The sequence below is a fragment of the Xiphophorus couchianus genome, chromosome 2, assembly GCF_001444195.1.
Source record: "Xiphophorus couchianus chromosome 2, X_couchianus-1.0, whole genome shotgun sequence".
NCBI lineage: Eukaryota > Metazoa > Chordata > Actinopteri > Cyprinodontiformes > Poeciliidae > Xiphophorus > Xiphophorus couchianus.
This window is the reverse complement of record NC_040229.1, coordinates 28,741,994-28,763,473: the sequence shown is the minus strand read 5'-3', so window position 1 is coordinate 28,763,473 and position 21,480 is coordinate 28,741,994. Positions and strand designations below refer to the sequence as shown.

The window sequence follows — 21,480 nt, the reverse complement described above, 5'->3', positions numbered from 1 at the left end:
GCGAGGATGAAGGAGGCGAAGCGGGAGGTGAAGTGTCTTAGGTATCTTCTAAACACAAGTTTGTGTTCCCAATCGGGAGACCGTGATTACAACATGACGGCCAACGCCAGTGGGCCGTGACACAGTCTGAGGGAGGTCTTCAGGGCTTTCAATGTACATCGGTTCAAGATCATTAGTCCTCCCTCTCCAAAACAAAGACGTCTGGGAATGACTAACGCATGCAAACAGCCGTGGTAATGGGCGCATAGAGACAGTGAGGTATTTACCTTACCGTATCCAGGAAAGTGAGGGAAATCCTGAGCTGGCCGACTTGAATGGCTGCAGAATGCATTGTTCTATTGTATAGGAATTGTTTTCACCTCAGAATAACCTCATGTTGAGGTGAGCCTTACATTCAAAACATCAGAACCACGAGAGAAAACGGAATAAGCAGCAACGCAGCAGACTTAGAGTAAACAGGAGAAATCAGATCAGTCAGCATACAGGTGAAATGTCCGTCTTATGGAGTCACAGACAGTCCATGTAAAAGCTGAAGACGCTCCTTCAAACACAAAAACATTAAGTTTTCACTTACTGTAAAGATTAAATAAATAATCTAAGTAAATTGTGTTAAGAATGCACTCAAATACAGGATCGAATGAACTTCAAATGTTTTACCTTTTTTATCCCTTTGACAAATTAATTGTGAACAATCAAATTTGGCCTATTTGACAATAAAAATATACAAAGAAACCTTTGATGTTAAAGTGGAAACTGATTTTTTACAAACATAATGAAACTTGAATAAAAAAAATATGTGACATAAAATACATGATTGCATATATATTTACAAGAGACACGGTGATCCCAATGTTAATAATAACAAAGTAAAATAGCACAGGTTTAAATAGAGCCTCTAAAACCGCATGAAGGTTAATTACTCAACCAATTATCAGTAAGTCTGTTTAAGAACAGCTCATTTCACAATGCCAGAGTTAAAGCCAGACACATCTTCACTTAAGATATTATTGTCAACCAAATATTGCTTCAGATGAATATTTATATTTATTTCAGGTTTTAGAATCCTGAAAAAAAAAAATCTGAAAGTTGGGATATAGGCAGATTTAGTTTAAATTGGAGTTTAAAGGCTCGACATCTATAGGAGGACAACGGCAGCCTTAGTCTGGAGAGTCGGATAAAAAGTAAGGACAGTTCGCCTTTTTACGTTCCAAGAAGTAAAACTCCTCAATAGTAATAAAAACAGCTAAATCGTTGTTGTTTCTTTAGTGAGCAAACAGTCATACTTTATGTATACATCCTCTCCTAATGTCCCTCCTTCTGTGTTGCGATATAGTTTCATGAAGACTGATGCATGGTGTTCTCAAGAGCAGCTCGAAGCCCCAATGTTGATATCTGATATCCAAAACGAGGTTGGGCTGGGCAAACACCAACTTCCTCCTTTATTAACGGGCGGCTAATATCTTTTGCTTAGACTACTTGCTACAATCCAGACAAGATCTAATCTTCACTACTTGGCTGGTTCACGCGCTGGATGAAGTCCAGGACATTTATTTTCTCTCCTCCTTCCCGAGTTCCTCTCATCCACTATCAGGTCCACTTGAGAAGTCTTACTTTAGAGCCTAATATTATCATCCCACGTGTTCCCTGCACCTCGGTTAGTATTCTTCAGGTTTGCCATAGAGAAAGCATCGTCCACTTAACAGGTCGTCTCAAGCAGCGTTGACATCACAATTCACTCTCTTCCTGCAAAAGCAGCCGCTGTGTTTTGGTTATGCCTCGGTTAAGATCTGGTCATCTATGTAGCAAAATGAAGCATTTAATTCTTACAACAGCAGAATGGGTGGACCAATGTGACACAACAAGTTAAGAAAAAATAATAATGAGTGACAAATGCCGGTAAGGTCACGACATAAAACTCCACCACACTCACTCGTCCGACAGCATCAACAAGATGGCAAAATCAAATCAGTTCTCCACTCCTCAACACCCAAAGTAATCTGATCAGTCTCGCTTAAAGTCAAAACACGCACACTGTGGCGTGCCTACCTTATCTTCCATTCTGATCATGCGTGCTCCAATGGTTGGGTACTCTTTATCTTCCCCCTTTCCTAGTGAATTGGAAGAAAAGGGGGGGGAAAAACATTCAGAAAACACTCGATAGCTTAACTAACGTTACTTGATGACAAATCCCAAGATAAACCTTGGCATTTATCCATAAGAGATGAAGACAGATGTGGAGGCAGAATGCATTCGCGATTTGTTTTTATGGAGCTCGGAAGGCTCCGAACTGTAATTACCATCATCCATTGGCACCAGTGAATGACAGGTAAGGGCATGCGAAATGAGTAGGAGGGCAGTAGGAGGAAGTACATTAAATAATTGATTGCTTACACGGGCTATAACTGAGTAGGACAGCTCGTTATTTCTGAAAAACTTAGGAACTGTAGAAATCAATGAATTACATTCACTCATACCGCCAAGGGACATATAAGGGACACTAGAGCCCACAAAGGACCCCCTTTAAAAGTTCATTAAAATTGTCAGCTTTGCATTAGAAGTGTCATTATTTACTGAAAGACTCTACATGACAACAGCCGTAAACATTCCTAAAGACTCCTGCATGTTTATGAGAGGTGTTATGTCGTATTTATGACAGTGTCATGTCAGTCTTATGCACACACCATCAAATAAAGTGTTACTGAAACAATTAATGACATTGTTTTATGATCTGAAATAAATCAGTAGTGCGTCCCAGTCTTTCTCTGTCTGACTGTATTCTCAATCCTCAACAGAAACTGACCACTTAAAATAACCAAAGACAAAAAATAATAAGTTATATATACACCTGTCTTTGTGGGTTCACAACACAGATAAATAAGCTGTTACAGGTAGATAAGGGTTCATAAAACTGTGATAAACTAATATCATTCTTTGGCGATTTAATCTTCAGGATGGCAGCAGTCAGCTGTGGTCTTAGCCCCTCCCAGATTAGTTGTTAGCTAGTAATTTGTTTATCTAATTTGGATTTATACAAAACGAAGAGCAAGCCAGAGTTCGGCCTCACAGGTAACATGCTAACCTCACTTTAAAAATTCTGAACTCTTGGCCGTGCTGTGGTGGCGTAGGGCAGTGGTCCCCAACCCCGGGTCCGCGGACCAATTGGTACCGGGTCGCGCAAGAAATAATTAAAAATTTACGTTTTATGTATTATTTGAGTCTGTAGGATCTTTTATTTTGAAAATCCTTTAACCGGATTCTCTCGGTTACGTCTTGAGCGCCAACATTGAGCCCACAAGCAGCAAGAGATCAGATTCTTTGGAAAGTTTCTTTGCGAAGGGAAAAAAGCCCAGAGAAGAGACAGGAGAATGGATTTATCCCGGTAGGTGATTCCCACATTCCAAGCTCTGCAGCTCGTTAATGAGGCAACGAAGCTTCAAACTGCTTCGCCACGTAGAGACCAAGAACCCTGAGCATCAGCAACACTTCTGGTGTCATTGTCTCTCATCTCTCCCAGGTAGAACCGTCTGGTTGCAGAGAAATGAGCTCAGGGCTCCCACTGATTTGTCGTTATCATGAGTTAAAATTTTCACAAAAGTAAAATGTTGGTTTTTGTGGCGCATCTGTGTCTTATTTTGAAGGGATATGTAAACGTTACCATAGCGACCAGAGTCAGAGAGCGTTAGGGCGGTGGTCGAGACAAGATGAGAGGAGTGGAGCTTGTGAGTTTTAAGTCTGGTTCACACGGCACGATTTTAGGATTGTCGGCCAATTTTCCAAACTTCTGTGACCACAGAGCCGATAAAAGTCCAACAGGTTCGGTCGGTTCGTGTGTCCAGCCACACGGCAGGAGCAACACACCACAGAACCGATTCCACTCACGAACATCCCGATTCCAGAAGAAAATCCAGTAAAACCCCCAACATACCATACGTGAATTTAGAATAATCAAACATGGATGACGATGTAGAAGCAGCAGTGATAGTTTGTGGCTCATTTTAAGCAATAAAAAAGAAAAGGCGTTTGATAAAAGATGGCGGGATCAGCCGCTCTATTTGCTGCACTATGATTTGGAGGTGAGTTATGTTTTTTCGTAGTTAACAATTTAACTGAATAAACATAACCACATATAATAAACATATCTAAAAATGGCCTTTACATATAGTAATAAACATTTTCACATATCACTTCCGATGTCCACCGGACTCTCAGATTCCCCTCCGTTCTTACGTCACGGCGCTTTCTGATTGGCTACCTGTCACATTCAACAGGTTGTGTTCTCGCTCCCAGTCAGGGAAAAAACCCCACAGGTTGAGATAATCGGGCCAAGATAATGTTGAATATGCCCGATTTTAGATCGGACATATTCAACACACCACACACTGCAGGACGTTGTAAGATTGTCGTAAAGGGAAAATCGGGGCCAAAATAATAAAAAAAAGGCTTTAGCGGGAACACCAACATGCAGAAGCATTATCTGACGGTTCCTGCCCCCCCCCGGGCCGCAGCAAAATTGCCAGGTCTTGACCGGTCCGCGGTGATAAAATGGTTGGGGACCACTGGCGTAGGGGTTAGCGCGACCCATATTTGGAGGCCTTGAGTCCTTGACGCACCGTCACGGGTTCGACTCCTGGACCCGACGACATTTGCCGCATGTCTTCCACCCTCTCCATCCCCCTTTCCTGTCAGCCTACATTCATATAAGGGACACTAGAGCCCACAAAAGATCCCCTGGAGGGGTAAAAAAAAAAAAAAAAATTCTGAACTCTTTAATTTTTGTTAACTTTATTAGCATTGCATGTTTGGTCATATCAACACATTTCGTGTTGGATCAAGAAGCTACCGTTTCACCTTTAGCTTTGCTCCTGTTCAGTTTAGGTTTTGCTTTTCTCTGGTCAGCAGCGACGTTAGTCGACAAGGAAGCTCCAGTAGCAGTCGATGCAACCGATGGGACCGCTTAGACAGTTTGAAAGTAATGTAACAAACGAGTGTTTGTAAGTCGTCTGACAGGAATTTACGCAGAGGTGCCAATAAATGGCGGCACACGGCCCAACGAGCCAAATTCAAGCGCTTATAAACACAAAAACACACATCCAAACAGCCGTGAGCGCAAACATTACGGTCCTGTCATTCTCTTGTATTTAGTCTGGTGGTGCTTGAGCATGTGTGAGCTATAAACACAGAGGTGGAGTGAGGAGTGATGGTTGTCCGTCTGTCAGATCCAGCCTTTTTCTTTGGTGTTTACCTGGCAAAAACATTCCTGGCTTCCCGAGGGTGCCATCCAGCCTGACGGAGAGCAGATAAAAACAGAGAAAAATTAAAAACAGATGCAGCAGAGATTAATCTGGCCGGACAGCTTGTTATGGTAACTGTTAAACAAGGAAGAAACACAAGACAAACCGATTCATCTTTACACGAAAATACAGTAATGAAGTGCAGTAGAAATCCTCCCTACCCTACAGCGGAGATCTGAAAATCGAAGTGAGTAAATAACATATTATTTAACAGCCTTAGCATTTGCCGTTGATCCAAAACAAACTTGCTTCACTGTTTCTTTTAAGCTAATTATTTTAATAATAGGCGATTGTGGTGAAGTCAGTGGTAGCTTTTTATGAGTCGGTCTGGCACTTAATGTAAAACACCAAAATAATTATTTTGAACTCTACTCAAAGTATCAACAAGCTTTTGCCTTATTTATCATTGCTTCCTATTTGAAACTTAACATTTATGGGATCACTAACAAAGATTGTCAGTGACGTCATTTATCAAAACATTAAAGATACAACAAAGTATGCCAAAAACTGTGAAGACATATCCAGTAAAAGTTTTTACATTTCTTACTACTCATGTCATTGTTTTTTTTATATCTCATCTGTGTTGTTTTCCAAAAGTAATTTGGGATTTTTTTTTTTGGGGATATTATTATTTGTCTCTTAATATTACGCCGAAACATCCTCCATCTTACAAACAAGTGCGGAAAAAATAAAACTTTAGTTGATGTTTATTAATTCAGCCATGGTTAAAGATGACATAAGAAATAACATTGCCATAATTATTGACCTCAAACCACACTAAGCATTTTTTTGATTGTTCACTCTAAACCTGCAGTATGCAACTTTTATTTTAAAAACTATTTGTTTTATTTGTGCTCTTTTTACATATTTGTTCAAATTTCACAGTGTGGTGTCAGTACAGTATGAGACATTTCATCTGTGAAAATATGGAGCTTCTCCATCTCCTCCCAGTGCTCCCAGCGCTATCTGCAGAAATACACCACTCAGTCAGAAACAACCAATCAGAGTCAGGAGGAGGGTATTAGGCCAGTCAATCATGCTTGAATACACGCTTTCCAAAATTTCTCTAGAAAAATCATGATTGACGATTTTGATGATTGCATTTAACAAAATGTAATGTTTATTGCTTGTTTCATAATTGCAACACACTTTGACCTGCCTTGTTGATTAAATGTGCGTTAAAAATAAACCTGACTAAGTTCCCGTAGCAGCCATTTCATTCATGTGTCGTTTTTTTTTTTTTTTTTTACATTTTCATCAGGAGTGCCAACATTGTGATGCTTGCTGTAAAGAAATTTTACATTTTTCTTCCCAAAAAGGAGAACTTTACTGTTCCCATTGAATATATTTGCAAGAGCGACAGCAAGCTGTACTCACAACATATATTTTGTCATCGTTTACATGACTTTAAACATTTCTTTTTACTATAAAATATCGAGGAAACATGCTAAAAGATCCATGCAAAGATCTATAGGGTATCAGAATAAGAAACAGGACAAAACAAAGTCCACCTTCTCTGCAGCTCCTTGATGCGAACCATCATGTTGAGGTGACCCTGGGAATACTGCTCGATCACGTCTCGCACATCATAGGGCTTCCGAGCTTGCTGCGGATCGGCACGCACGCACAAGAAAAACACACGCGCACACACACGGTGGGACACAAAGCCATTGTCAATCACAACCTCTTGTTGCTCGGTCCCCTGAAAACATCCCCCAACCCCCGTGGGTGCAAAGAGTTCATTGTGAGCTCAATGTGTGTTTTGTGTGTGCGCGAACATGCATGCGTGTGCACATATATGCTTTCAAGCGCGTGCGTGGGCGTGTGTGTGTGCGCACAGAGAGGCGCATGGTCATGTAGAGAGCAATCGTGTTAAGGTCCTTTCACAGCTTTGTGTGGTGTGACGTTGACACAGGGGGTATCAGAATGAACTCAGTGAACCCTTTAGGGTATCCCTGCTAGACACACTATAGTCTGTACAGCTGAGATCACTTAGCCCATAATTGGAAACATGCAGAACACCTGAAAAAAACACGGCCATAGAAACTGTGATAGGGAACTTTTTACTAACTTTTACTACAGATAAATATGTTTAATAGCACATGTTGCTGCAGGGTTTTCTTAAAGATTTGAAAAAGATAACAATGCACTGCTGTAGTTTTATAGGTTCGTATGATGAATGCATTATGACCATATACACAGACAGGCTACTCTTTCACTAATTAGAACTTTATGCTGAATTACTGAACCCTACAAGAGACAAAACAAAAAGACACTTCTACAATATCTCTGGAAAAGTTTACAAGATCCAAGTTTAGCAAGTTCCAGTGAAATTTGTGCAAGTTAATTTTGTGAGATCAACTAAAAGTTTTTGCAAGATTCTAAGTTTCTCCGGCGAATTCAGGCAACGGTTTTACAAAACTCCAAGTTACTTCAGCAAGTTCCAGCAAAACATTGTGAGAGCCTACAAACGTTTAGCAAGATTCCAGGTTTCTTCAGCAAATTCAAGGAAGGATATTTGTAAGATCCCAAGTTATTTTTGTGAGATCCTGCTAAGGTTTTTGCAAGAGTCCAAGTCACGTTCCAGTGAATGTTTTCTGGGAACCCAACTTGTTTTTGTGAGATCCTGTATAAGTTGTGCTAAAGGCCAAGATGCACTTGCAAGATCTTATGAAGGGTTTGCTAGACCAGTGAAGGTTCTGGAGAGTCTGAGTTACTTTTACAAGGTAGAGCACAAATTTAGCAAAACCTCAAATTACTTTTGAACCCCCCCAACCCAAATTTTCTGCAAAGGTTTTTCAGAAACAATTTGCAAGACTCCTTAGTGAATTCTCCAAAGGTTTAGGAAAACCCTGAGTGACTTTTGTGAAATTCAGGAAAAGCTTTACGATGTCACACAAATATTTTTGCCTTTTTTTTTCTTTTTTTTTTTTTTGCAAGAGTATCTAGATGGAGACCATTTGAAAACCCTACACTGTAAATACTGTAAGTACCTCCTCTACCGTTAGTTGAAATGTTAGAGAATATTCTGTAGTTTCCCGTTATTATCTTAACTCCATTGCTGTGAAAATAACAAAAATTTAAACTAACATATTGGAAATTGGAGAGGATTTATGTAATTTATAAGTGAGCTACTGATTTACACATGATGATTTTATGTAATACAGTTAATTAGATATTTATATCATATTGAGACTTTTGTGCATGTTACTTTTATTTGGACATCATTGAATAGTTTTCATAAAGTGACGATAACATTTTTCGGAAGAAGATTCTCTGTTCTTGCAAGAAGAAAACTTTTACTGGATCTTGTTTTTTATTATTATTTCTCAAATGTCTCTAGTGGGGCTCAGTATTTGGACACAAACACACTCCTCTTCCTCTTCATGCATAATCCACTGCTTCCACTCAGAATCTGACCTTCTCATCTGCCATTCCTCTGACTCCGTTTCCCCCTCTCAGGATTTCTTTTTCATATTACCTGAAATTTCCTCCTGGCCACGAAGTACTGCATTCTGCGCAGGACTTTCACAGCAGACCTCTGGGCATGGGATAACCTGGGATGAAAAATGAGACGGAATAAGGTTACAAAACAAGAGACCGTCGCTCAGGAAGAGCTCAGGTGTGAAATTAAGATGAAAAGCAAATGCACACTTGGGTTCGACTTGCTGCAATTAAGCATCTGAAGGTATTTCATGAACTGTGCAACGGCGAGACGCATTAAATGTGGGTCTGACGCGTGACAAAGCAACATGAGGATAAAAGTACTGTGCGCACTGCAGCTAACGCCTCCTCATCCCGCTCATTGAACCTGACCTGTAGGTCACGGCATTAAATCTGCAACCTTATGCAGAGTGAAAGAGAAGCAAAACAGATTCCATCTGCGCCGCAAAGGTTCCAAAAAACATAAGTCCCTCAGGTCAGAGCCGCACATCTGTGTCAACACGAAAGACAGCCCAATGCTGGGGTTCTGTGGAGCACTGAAGTTAAAACTAGTGGATGTAAACAACACACACACACACACACACACGCCGTCATACTTGCATGCCACGATGGCTTCCTTGCATGCAATTCAGTTTGTTTTTTTAACAGAGGACCGTTTGGCTTACTTGTACAGTATGTGCAATAAGCCGCATGCTAAACAGAAGGGAAAAAGTAAAATGTGATGTCAAAGACTGAACAACACATCAGGCGTTACGAGATCTGCACAGAGCTGCATAACTGGACGAATTCCAGTTTGATTTGCCCGGAAACTCAAATGTAAAATCTCTTTCAGATCAGTCAGAACCAATGAGCAGTGACTATGCATCCGGTCATTATGCAAACTGATAACAATGCTCTTCAGTGTTGGCACAATTACCGAGTGAAGATTTCAAAGTTAGCGAGTTTAGACAATATGAATATTGTGACAGGAAAGAAGCAGCGTTGCCAATTTTGAGATGACGTTGCTACAGTTAGTGGCAACAAAATCATCCCACCATCACTCCTTGGTCAAAAATGCGCAACTATTTTGCTGCTGGTGTGAAAGACATTCGGAGACGCAGGTGTGAAAGTCTTGTCACTAACAAATTTCACTGGATGATGAATTTTCCAAGAAATCGCTGCGTTAATACCGTCATTTTGTGACCGTTTTCAAGTAACATAGTGGCGTAATAACTCAAGTTCGCCATCTAACACTGGGATGGCTCGGTTTTCGAGTCCTTCCCATATCGGCTCAACAGGGCCAAAAGGCCGGAGTCCACCCTGACGACTCTGATGGCTCAAATTAGCATCCCTTCTTCAATTGTAAATGTGGCCGTTGACCGTCAGGCCAGAGGGTAGGAATGTGAATAGTCCATGTTGGGGGTGGGTGCGATCTATGATGGAGGCAGCTCTACAGTAGACTCTCCTGTAGGTAGTGCTCTTCAGTTTAGTTTTGAAGCATACATGAAGTGTTTTTGGAGAGATGTAACCTTTTGCAGCTGATCCATGATGTTGTGCTGCATTATCCAGGTCATTTTGCCAAATGTACATAGAGTTTGCAAAACATACAATCTGTTTCAAAAAATATGCAAAGGTTTTTCTAAAAGAAATGAGTAATGTTTCTCTTTGAAATAAAGCTAATAGGGTATAACATGACAGTTTAGAAATAAACTAACCAAATTAATTGTGTTGATCCACCTCAAAAAAATCATGCAAAAAGTGTAAGCAAAAGAAATCTGGGAGACTTTGCACATGCAAATTTGCATGCAGCCTTTTGTGCTGTGGAGGATAAATAGGTGACTGCTTCACCTATTTAGTTCACAAGAACTAATGGCATTTATTTCAGTCATAATCTTGCGGGGGGTGACCAAGGTTCCATCACTATGTGACAGCTGGTCAGCAAACCTGGCAAACATGATTGACATGGCAGCACTGAATGCACATGTGCTTTATCAGGCATGCATTGGGGTGCAGGAGAGACGGGTGGACTTCCTGGTTGAGCTTGCAAAAGAGTTCGGTAACTCTCATGTGAGTGAGAAGAAGGCACACAAGGAGAAACTGCTTCGGCAACAACCTTCCACACCCAGCTCAGGCAAAAGGGCGAAGTGTCAGGTCAACCATCGATGCAGGATGCGTGTCCTGAGGTCGAAACATCATCAGTGACCCCTCACACCCCCACCATGGACTGTTCTCCCTGCTGCCCTCTGGAAAGAGGTTCTGCAGCATCCGGTGCAGGTCCACCTGGTTCTGAAACAGCTTTTTCCTACTTGCCATCAGACTGCTGAACTCTTAACTGGACTGCACTCAAAAACTGGTCTCCACTTTATACCTTGCACATGTACAGAGCTAAATAACTTCTATTTTACTGTCAGTCCTGCACTTTATATTTTATATTTAGATTTATATTCATATTTTATACTGTATTTTATTTTACTCACAACATTGGAACCTCAAACATTATCCTGAGCCGTATGCAACGAAATTTCGTTCTGTATACACCCTGTGCATTGAAAATGACAACAAAGTCAGTCTAAGTCGAAGTCGAAGTCTAAGGAACAATTGTGCAACTGTGAGATGCGTTGAGGCCATTACCAGGGTACTGATAAGGTAATGGCCCTATTTACTGAACAAAAGCACCTGCTAGATAAAATCCTTCAGGCCAGTTGGACTATCTAAGCCGAAATAGGTATATGTCAAAGTGGACTAACTCAAGCCATTCTAGTGCTAAAAAACTAAGTAAGCGTTCATTCTGACCAGAACACTCCACACTGGAGCTGGAAATAATTTTGAGGTTTTAAACTGTTTCATGGAACATGCTAGAGTTACAGAAAAATATACAATCTCTAGGATATACACACAGAGAGTGCTGTTTCAGTAATGCTAAACATGCTAAACGCTAACATAAGATACTAAAGCCCTTTTCTCACAGCTAAAGCACTGAGAATGAAAAATAGCATGTTAAATATATATATGCAAGTATATATTAATACACCTAATAAATGAGTGGGTAAGTGTGTTTGAGGTGCTCATAGGTTTTCCTTGTGTCTGCAGGTGGAGTGACGTTCCGCTCCATTGAAAAGCACCTCCAGCTGTAAATGAATAACCTCATTCTTGTGTTAAAGCCTGTGCTTTGTATACATGTGCGTCTCCACGCTGTCGTGCACGCCTCTCACGCAACGCGCCGGTCGCAGCAGTCACATACACACACGCGCGCGCACGCACATGCACGCCAAGCTGACACAGGGAAACACATGGCTTCCACCCTCCTCCCCAAATAAGGTCTTCTGTGGAGTCAACAAGTCGCTTTGAGGTCTTAATTAGGGCAAAGGGGACGACAAAAAGACTCGAGAAACAATATGTTGACCGCGGACCATAAAACGCAAACATCAAAGAGCGATGGGTCGCACGGGTTTTTCTTTTTTTGAGGAAAATACACTCAAACAATACCAAACATAAAGAGGCGGAGGCCCTAATTTGGAAAAAATAAAGAAAGAAAAAAAAAGACGCTGACCACCCACTCCTCGCTCTTTTCTGTGTCGACAGTGAGAGATATGTGTGTTGTCTTTCTTGCGTTCTGTGTGACTTGGACATTCTGGTGTTATTGGTGGGGGAGCTGAGGGGCAGGAGGAGGGGGGGGAAAGAAAACATGTGTAGGAAACAAAAAACATGTGGGCCTCGGATGCTGGTACAACTCCCTCCTCGCCCTCCTCCCACTTCCTGCAAATCAAACAAATGCACACACATGTTTGGAGGACAAGTGTGATAAAACGAGAACACTGAGCGGGTCTGGTCTACCGCGCCGACTCCAGCGCACATTTGGCGCGCAGAGAAACCAAACAAGTCCCTTGTCTCTGTGCCGCAACAACTGCTGACTAGGCGTCTTTAGCCATCGCCCCGAGCCTCCGTGTTTGTTCGTTTGCGTTGCAGAAGGTTCGATCCGCAGACATGGGTTGGGGATTCCTCTCGAGCCGGCGGAGCTCAGATTTTCCCCCACACATTGACTCCAATATACCTCCCACTGTTCTGGTTCAGGGTAGCGTTCTGTATTTTAATGCACAGGATTAAACCACCGTCCTCAGCTCCCGTCTCTGTAGACACACTATTTTTCATCTGGTCCAATGTGGAAGTCATCTCTAAGCTAGGTAGCTGCTACCGCTCTTAATTAACCCCAAAAAACTGTGACTGATTTACCCCCATGGCTTCTTCTCGACCCCCTCCTCCTCCCGTTTTTAATATGTTTTCTCCTTTTTCATTTTCAGATGGTCACTTTGGAGATCTCCGAGTTGTCAGTGGCAACTCTCTCCATTCCCTCACCCCCTCCAAAAGCCCCGGGCTCTCTTTTTGGCAGTGGACCGTCAAATATCCTGTGCTTCCATGGTGCACAGCAATAACCTTAGAAACAAGCAGCCTCAGACATCAGTGTGCAACGGTCAGGGCCCAGAAAGACTGCCGAAGTGTGTTTGTCTATGCGCCGATGTGTCTGTGACAGATGAGCCTGATAGCTGGTGCTTTGGTCTGTCAGAGAGACGTGCTTATTCTCTCTGTTCTTCACAAAATTAGGCAGCTTTCCATCATATCTTTGGGAGATAAGAACTGTTTGCTTTAAGTGAAGAAATGCCAGAGGGTGACGTGGCAAGCACAAAAGCTGGAGACATATCCTAACAGATTAATGGCAACGTGGATCTGAAATAAGTAAGACAGATGATATTATAGCCTGAAGGTGAAAAATAACAATAAAGTGGAAAAAAAACCAGCGTTGCACATCTAGAGACTTTGTTCTGTTTTATTTTTTGACCGTTTGTCTTTGGAAAATAGCTCACGTTTGGTCAGATTTGATGGAGAGAATTTGCATATAGCGTTTCAAGTTAAGCCAAAATTCTTAACTGGACTTGGGTGTGTACTTTGACTGGTCCACTTAAATATGCTTTGATCTCAGGCTGGTGGAGTAACAGATGGAAGCACTCCTTTGTACCCACAGCAATAGGATCTCCATGTTTGTGAGTTTTAAAATTCCACTTTATATATTTATGAATTGCTGCTCGTGTGCTTTGTATGTTTGTAACGTTGTCTGTGAGTTTTTTTTGTATGTTCGAAATGCCTGGATGCAAAACCGATTCCCTCCCTGAAAGTGAATAAAGATACTGAAAGATGCTGGACTAACAATATCAATACCTGTCGTGATAGATTCATGATCAAGATCAATAGAAAATACTCTAAATGTGTGCGTAGTGGGGTTCTTTGTACTTGATAAAACGCTACACAATTACAAGCCAATTACCATAACTCATTCACTCTTTTTGGTTGCCTAGCAACAATCTGTTGTGTAAGATGCGCAGCAGCAGTTTCATGTTGTAGAAGACGATTTTAATATGACAAAAGGTAAAATAATAGTTACAGATATACAATGTTTTTACAGGTCGTTTCCTCTGCTTTTTTATGATCTCATTTGGATTGTAAAAAACTAAACAAAACAAAACAACAACAAAAAACTTCCATACAGGGTGATGCTGCTGTTTAACAAAAGGCTTTCATTCAGTATCCACTATTCAGCCATGAATAGTCTGATCGGGACATAAGTGGAGCATTAGGAGTCACCAAGCCACATCAAAGTCCAGCGCCCCCGTTTGATGTACGCGACCGCAAGCACACAAAAGACGAGAAATATTGTACGCTCAGTATTAAGTGTGCTGCATTGTACTCTCAAACCTGCAAAAGAGCGAAGTTGCAAAAGAGCGACGGCAAATAAAATGGAATCTTATAAAACATCAACATCCAACAAGAAAGAAAAAAAGAAATAAAATCAGTACAAATCCTGTTGTTTTAATGAGACAGAAAATCAGAGGAGATCAAAACTCCGTCCTAACACGCAGACTAAACACTGCAGGGAGGTGCACAACTAACAAAAAGAGCTAATTGCTGCTGAATTCCTCCCGACTCTGTGCTCCACATTGCGTGAAGACGAGAGTGATGATGAGAGATCCAGATGTAAAACTCCGAAATCTCATGTTTCAACTCATGTTTTACTAGAAGTACCTGATTTAGTCAGAATAAAAGTGACGCTAAAATAAGAAGAAATGTGTGCTGTCGAGGGATTTGCTTGCATTAAAACAGTAAAAGATCAGTGTGTGACAATGGTTTCCATGGAGATGAAACTAGTAAAATATGAGGTTTAGTGTTACAGAGCGGGGACGGAGACAGAACTTAAAGAGAAGGGCGTGGAGTTAAGTTATCCTCTAAGTGGGACCTAATTAGAGAGATGGAGCGCTGGATAATTTGGTGGTTATTACCCCCATGTTAGACTTTCTGGTCTAAATGTCATGCCTAGTCTGTGCCAGTAACTTCTTTTTTTTTACTACTTGGTGATAATCTCACGTGTTATCCCCCCATTAATTTGGCTCCTTTTTATTCAGGTTGCTAAGTTGGTGGTCTGGCGCTGACTTCAGTCCTGATGCAAGGACTTAAGATGCAGCTAGCCATTAGACCACATCCAGGATTTAAAACCAGTCAGACCCATCAACTGCAAATGCACTCCCACACCTGTCTCTTATTACAGATTAGAGATAATTAAGGCTCTGGAAGTACTTCATCTGAAAAAAAATTACTTCTGCAAACTGAGGTGGAATACTGAAGTTAATTACAGCAACAACTAGAACATGTCTCTTTAACTTAATCTGTCTCATTATTCAGATGGACTACGTTGACATTTGGGCATTTAAGTAGCATTGAGGAGAAATGTAACAGTTGCAAACTGGAAAAAAAAGAGACTGAAATTTTACATTTTAGGATGCCAGTCATCTGATTCCAGATGTAAAAAAACCAACAAATTGTTGCCACGGTTATGCATCGCAAAAACTATCCTAAAGTAGAAAAACAGTGAGGCCAGCTGCAGAGCATCCAAAACCGCAGGGGATAATTGTCCAAAAACAAAACAAAGTCAATCAAAAAAAGACAAAAACTGCCACGCACAGTCAGACGTAACTGTAGAACCAATAGATATATACAGTATATATATATTACCTTTTATACTGTAATCATTTCTTCATAGTTTCCCTCTTTGCATTTCACATTTTGAAGATCAATTTTCTTAATGGAAACACTGCAATTAAAAACAACAACAACAACTTTGATGTTAAGTTTTGTAAGCTAGAATGAGGCGTTTTTTTGGCTGTACTGAAATTGGTTTAATTTGCACAGCATTATTTTTTTTTTGCATCACGAGTCACAAGACCAACAACAGGATGTTTCCACTGGTGCACACCGCGGAGAAGACGACAGGAAGCGGTTGGAGGATCATGTCGCGGCATGTTTTTAAATGACTTGTTATCACGCAAGCAAACTAAATAAATAAGGGACGCATAATTGCGTTATTATTAATGGAAACATCGCTACTGAGACATGAGCGGAATATCGACAAAGTTTACATTACATTCGCAATGGAGACCCAGCTGTTGTCACACAGGTTTCCAACGAGTTCGGCCAATCCACATCCGGCTCAAAAGTGTTACGATATGAGCGAACATGTGGCTGAATCTTTATTAGATTTAGAGGGAAACCGGCTTCCAGACCTGGAGGAGGGGGTAAGGTGGCAAGGAAGGATTTATGATTCATGGCCTAATAGGATTTGTTGCTATTTAGCTGGATTAGACATGTTAGAGAAAGAATCTATTTATTGCCGCCTATCAGGGGGTCCCCCACGCCTCGGTGGGGCGGGGGAAGTCTTCGGAGGTTAGAAAAAGCGAGGTGAGGTCAGGTGGTTTGCAAGGACCCTTGTTCTCTTCTCCCCCCCCTCCTTTCATCCAAGTGTTTTCGAGGATAACCCCTGGCATTAATGCCTCGGGAGCACCAAAGCCCCCCACCCCCCACCTCCATTTTCAGTTCCACTACAACCACCGCGTTTGGATTAAACGGGTTTTCTTTCACAGTGTTCTGGTAATCCAAGCACATGAGCCCAGTGGTTGGTCATGCCAACACACATGACTGTTCATGAGCGGTTTTGTGCGCGTCTGCATGTCAAGGCACAATTAGCACCACCTTAAGACTTCTTGGAGCAAGGGCCAGCGAGAGGCTCTGCTTGCCTTAATCCTGCCAGTGGGAAGACTGGAAAGAAGAAGAGGAAGGAGAAAACAGAGAAAGAAAGGAAGACATGAAGGGTGACCTTAAGCAAACGGGCTTCCCCTTCATAAGCCAATGGCTTTAGATTATAAAACTGAGCTCCTTGACAAAAGGGCATTATTCTCTCATTCATGTGTGGCATATGGGGCTACAGTGGGGAGGGACTGGCGCGAAAAACTGACGTTTAACTGGGTTTGTCTACTGCAGTTTGTCTTTTGAAGACGGGGGAACGTATAAAGGAGGAGGAAAAAATAATCAAATGAACAATATAATCAGTCAAGCAAAGTTTGAGTGAGTGGGGTCTGGAGGAGAAGTGACAGAGTTACGAGTTCGAGGGACGCAAATGTTTGCTCTGTTTTTGATAAGAGTCGTCCTGAAAAGCAGATGTGTTTGTGAACTGGAGTCGGACTCGGATAGGAGAAACATCCAAACATGGGACACGTGGTGTGGTGCGTTTTGTTTCCAACGACAATAATATTCTATTCTATTACCTAAAACATAAGTAATGGTTCGGCATGTATTCAGACTGTTGTACTGAACCGATCCTTTCGGTTCATGAAAGTGATGATTGGTTGATTCACAGAGGATCTGTGAGGAGGCGTGGCCTAATCCTTGTTACGCAACGCGCCTTCAGACCGTCTGATTAAATTTTCTTTTGCCCTGCGACAGACTGGCGACCTGTCCAGGGTGTACCCCGCCTCTCGCCCGGAACGTAGCTGGAGATGGGCACCAGCAACCCTCCCGACCCCATTAGGGACAAGGGTGAACAGAAAATGGATGGATGGATGGATGGATGTATTCAGAGTCAGATGTTCAACATGTTCAACAGATGTGGGCTACCGGGATACAAATTATGCAAAACAAATATATTTGATACAACATGTGTTTAAAATGTCAACTTTATTCTCTTTTGTCACAAGTCTGCATAAAAAGAATAATAAAATACACCAAAACAATATCTCTATGTTGTACTGAATGGCATGTGTGAGAGAAAGAGTTGGGGTGGTGGAGAGATTATAAATAGTAAGCAGATTTATGGTCACATAAGAGGCTGTGAATAACTGGGCAAAGTTGCTTTAATATCCTCTTGTTCAACGCTTCACTGTGAGGGTCTGGGCTCTCTGCTTCTGAGAAATGATTGGTTCCTGGAGTTGTGGACTCTGCCAAGTTTTTCAATTTTACCCAATCGCTAACATTTGGCAATGCGCTAATTGGACACTATGAAGCTTACCAGAAATTGCCAGCGCCGTCAACACCCATCTTCCACTGCAAAGAGAGAAGTGCCGAGCCGAACGATGTGGCCGTCAATATTCATTCAATATTTGGAGGTGTGTCCAACACGGACTAAACGGCTTCGTTCACTTCCTCCGCTGCCATTGCTACAACTATAGGCAGGCTGCATTTCTAAAAACAGCACAGAAAATTGACGTCGTTGTTCACAACTTCTCCTTCTGTTCACTGACGGTCCTGGAACAAATTCTGCTGGAGGAATCCAAGCGAATGGGAAAAATTCCAGACGGCGCACTGAAGAGAGATGAGAATCAAGCGGCATTGCGTAGCTGACCGAGAAGCAGTGAAGCGAAGAGACAAGGAAGGTCAAAAAAGAAAAGTCCAAAGGAGGCTTCATAGCTAAATTTCAGAATAGATTATTTCTTATTGATTTTCCCGTTAAATCTCTTGAGGGATTTACTTTTACATTTTTTTTTTGTTTTAACATTTGAAGATGCCCAAAACATGTTTTAGGATTAACGTATATATTTTAGGATCGCCACAAACAGGATCTTACTAATGTAAGTTTGAGCACTTACATTAATTCTTGTGTGCATTTAGCAGCAAACAGATCCGTGTTCATACCTTCACGTTTAGAGCAACACGCAGCTTCACTCCTCAAAAGTTCTACTTGTGAACAAATTACGACGAGTCTTTTTCACCACTGCCAGGTAGTTCCTGCGAACCGCCAGCTGAGGACTGTAAGGAAGCCATTTAACTTGCAAGATCCCATTTGAATTTGTTTTTTCATTACGTTAACTTTTTCTTAAACACTAACAGACCACTCCGGATTTCGACAATATCAGTAAAGTGACCGGTTTATCAGTTCTTATGTTTGCCCACAGAAAGAACAGCCAGACTGTTTTTTGCTGACTCCAGGCTAAGATCATATTTGTTTTGACAGTGTAAACAGTCCAAGTCATTGGAGGCTGGAGAGGAGAGGAGATCAGCGTGCTCAGGGTCGTCTCCGTCTGGTCAGGCCGACCTTTTTTATGTGAGTGGGGTAGTGTGCTGGGGGGGTCGGCTACATTATAAGACCTTGTCACGGGTTTAAGATCTTCTGAAAATGAAATGGCTGGGTTTAGCGCCCCTCATCTAGCACTGCGATATCTAAGTGCTATTGGGCAGCTGTGTCAACATTTGAAGTCTGTTTGAGGCCTGAAGGCAAGGCTGTTATCTAAAACTCGGTGTGACTGTAAAAGGCAAATATATCCACTTGTCGCATTAAAAGCGACCGTGGCTGCAGAAGGAAGTGAATCTGTCAAAAACGCCACAGTTGATTCTGGCGCGCTTCTCGTCGATTGACTTTTTTTTCTTTTTTTTTCTTTTTTTGAGGTCGAGTTCCAAAAAGACGTGAGGTTCACTTACGCTGGGAGGGCAAAAACCATGACCAGAAAATGTGAGGGAAAAAAGCTGGGCAGCAACCTGGCTGCACAACTTTAAAGCAACACGAACTCAAGTTTCCACTTCTGAAGCTCAACAAAGTCAACGTTTCAAACCGAAACAGTATCCAAAAGGTGAATCAGAAGATAAACAGTAAGAACAAGAGGAGATAAAAATATTGTTTTTACATATATGGCAAAAAGAAAATAAAAATATACACAAGAAGTCGTCACTACAAAAGAGTGACCGATATTGATTCATATATTGCAATATTATCATTCCTGTGACAAATTATGGCCAAACAAACAGTTGCTGGCCTCCTAACATGGCCTCGGCCCGATGACAAAAGTCTAGCTCCGCCACTGCTCGTGACGTCACGAAACTTAAAAAAATATCAGAGGATATCAAATCTTTTGGAAAACACTGTAAAAAAAAAAAAAAAAAGCTACAGCTTTCTTTCTTACCTTGAAGTTGCAATATTAAAACAACACCAGGGTCATTTATGACGCTAAAGGTCAAACATTGCAAACGATGCAACATTGCTACGTTATGACATAAGAAATTGTGCAACCTGTTAGCCAGACCAACAATTACGACGAAAAACGACCTGGCAGCACAACTCCACGCCGGCAGACACGCAATGAAGGCGTGATGGCTCGTTGCCCGGAACATGAAATAACAGGCTGCAGCTCAGAGACGTTTCTTCCTCCGTCACGTGCCTAAGCAGACTTCACATCAGCTAATTATCCGTCAACGCGCCGCAACGCAACAGCCACGTTCATGTCAAAACTGAAGAAGAAAAAAAAAAAAAATTTATCAAGAAAAAAACAACAACAACTTCCTGGCCAAATAACAGAGGAAGGAGTATACGGGAGGGGGAATTTATCCTGTTTTCAAAGAGCTCGGTTATGAGAGCCGTTTTCTGAGGAGGGGGCGCTGGGAGGAACAAGGGTGCAAAAACCATAATTGGAGGCTCGGCCAATTTTTCAGGGCAAATTATCAACGCATGGGTTAGATTGCTGGAACCGAGTCGTGGGATCTCTGACGAGCCAGCGCGGTGCGCTAATAGAAATCACTTAGTTCACTGAAAACGGCGTAATGGACGCAGCAGCAGCAGCAGCAGCAGCAGCAGGGTTTCTTGCTGCTTAAACCCGCTGACTCAGCGCGGAGGCAGGTAGCGCGGACGGAGCGCGCCGCCATCTGCACGTGAAAGCGTTTGCATGTGTGTGGCTTTCGCTGGAGTCTGCACAACACCAGCCCGGAGAAATGTGGAGGGTTATTAATCTCAGAGGGAGTGTGTGACACTCTGACATCTCAGTTTGGGGCCACCTCTCTCTGCCTAATACCCCCCCCCCCCCCAACTTTTCAGAGGCAATCTTGTCACTGCGCTCCAAAAAAAAAAAAAATAGAAAAAGAAAAAAGAAGGCTGAACATACAGTATATCACTCGTGTGACTCTAACTTTAGAAACAAAATCATTTCAGGATTTTATTTGTTTCCATACAATGCTGCGCTGAGACGCCACTTCAAAGCCAGCGGCTGCGGAGGAAATTGGAATAATTACAAAGCTGTTTGTTGCCATTGTCATTTGTGCAGCGCAGCAAGAATCTGCTGTTTACATTGTGCCAGCATGCGGCTGCCCGCAACTACAGAGCTGAAACCAGGAGGGAGCTATATCAGGGATCCGAGACTCCGAAATTAAATGTTTTCTGATGGATGACCGCCATAAACAGAAGACAGTCCGGCATAAATCAACGGCACAGAAACATGACTTCAACAAAAGAAAAATCATTTCAGCACAAGAGGTTTAATTAGAGATTTTATTAACGAAAAAAAAACCATTAAGGTAATTAGAACGCACCACTTGTTTTAAAGCGGAGAGATGATCTCAGTTTATTTTTTTTTTAAGGTCCCAGTCATTATGAACTATCACAACCCATTTGTGTCTTTTCACACAAATGGGT

The 21,480-nt window shown here is 41.8% G+C and overlaps 1 protein-coding gene and 1 non-coding gene across 3 annotated transcripts in view; one reads left to right on the top strand and one right to left on the bottom strand.

Moving 5' to 3' along the window:
- kcnq1.2 (potassium voltage-gated channel, KQT-like subfamily, member 1.2) overlaps positions 1-21,480 on the bottom strand; it is a 207,018-nt gene that overhangs the window by 71,581 nt on the left and 113,957 nt on the right. For both annotated transcript variants that reach the window (XM_028004588.1, XM_028004596.1), the window contains 4 exons: positions 8,773-8,848; positions 6,803-6,897; positions 5,243-5,283; positions 2,047-2,108 (listed from right to left, as the gene is read on the bottom strand). In XM_028004588.1, coding sequence (XP_027860389.1) covers positions 2,047-2,108; positions 5,243-5,283; positions 6,803-6,897; positions 8,773-8,848 — 274 coding nt within the window. The remainder of the gene's footprint in view (positions 1-2,046; positions 2,109-5,242; positions 5,284-6,802; positions 6,898-8,772; positions 8,849-21,480) is intronic.
- LOC114137793 (small nucleolar RNA U13) lies at positions 17,408-17,510 on the top strand. The gene has a single exon (XR_003594105.1). It is a non-coding gene; the product is annotated as a small nucleolar RNA U13 (small nucleolar RNA).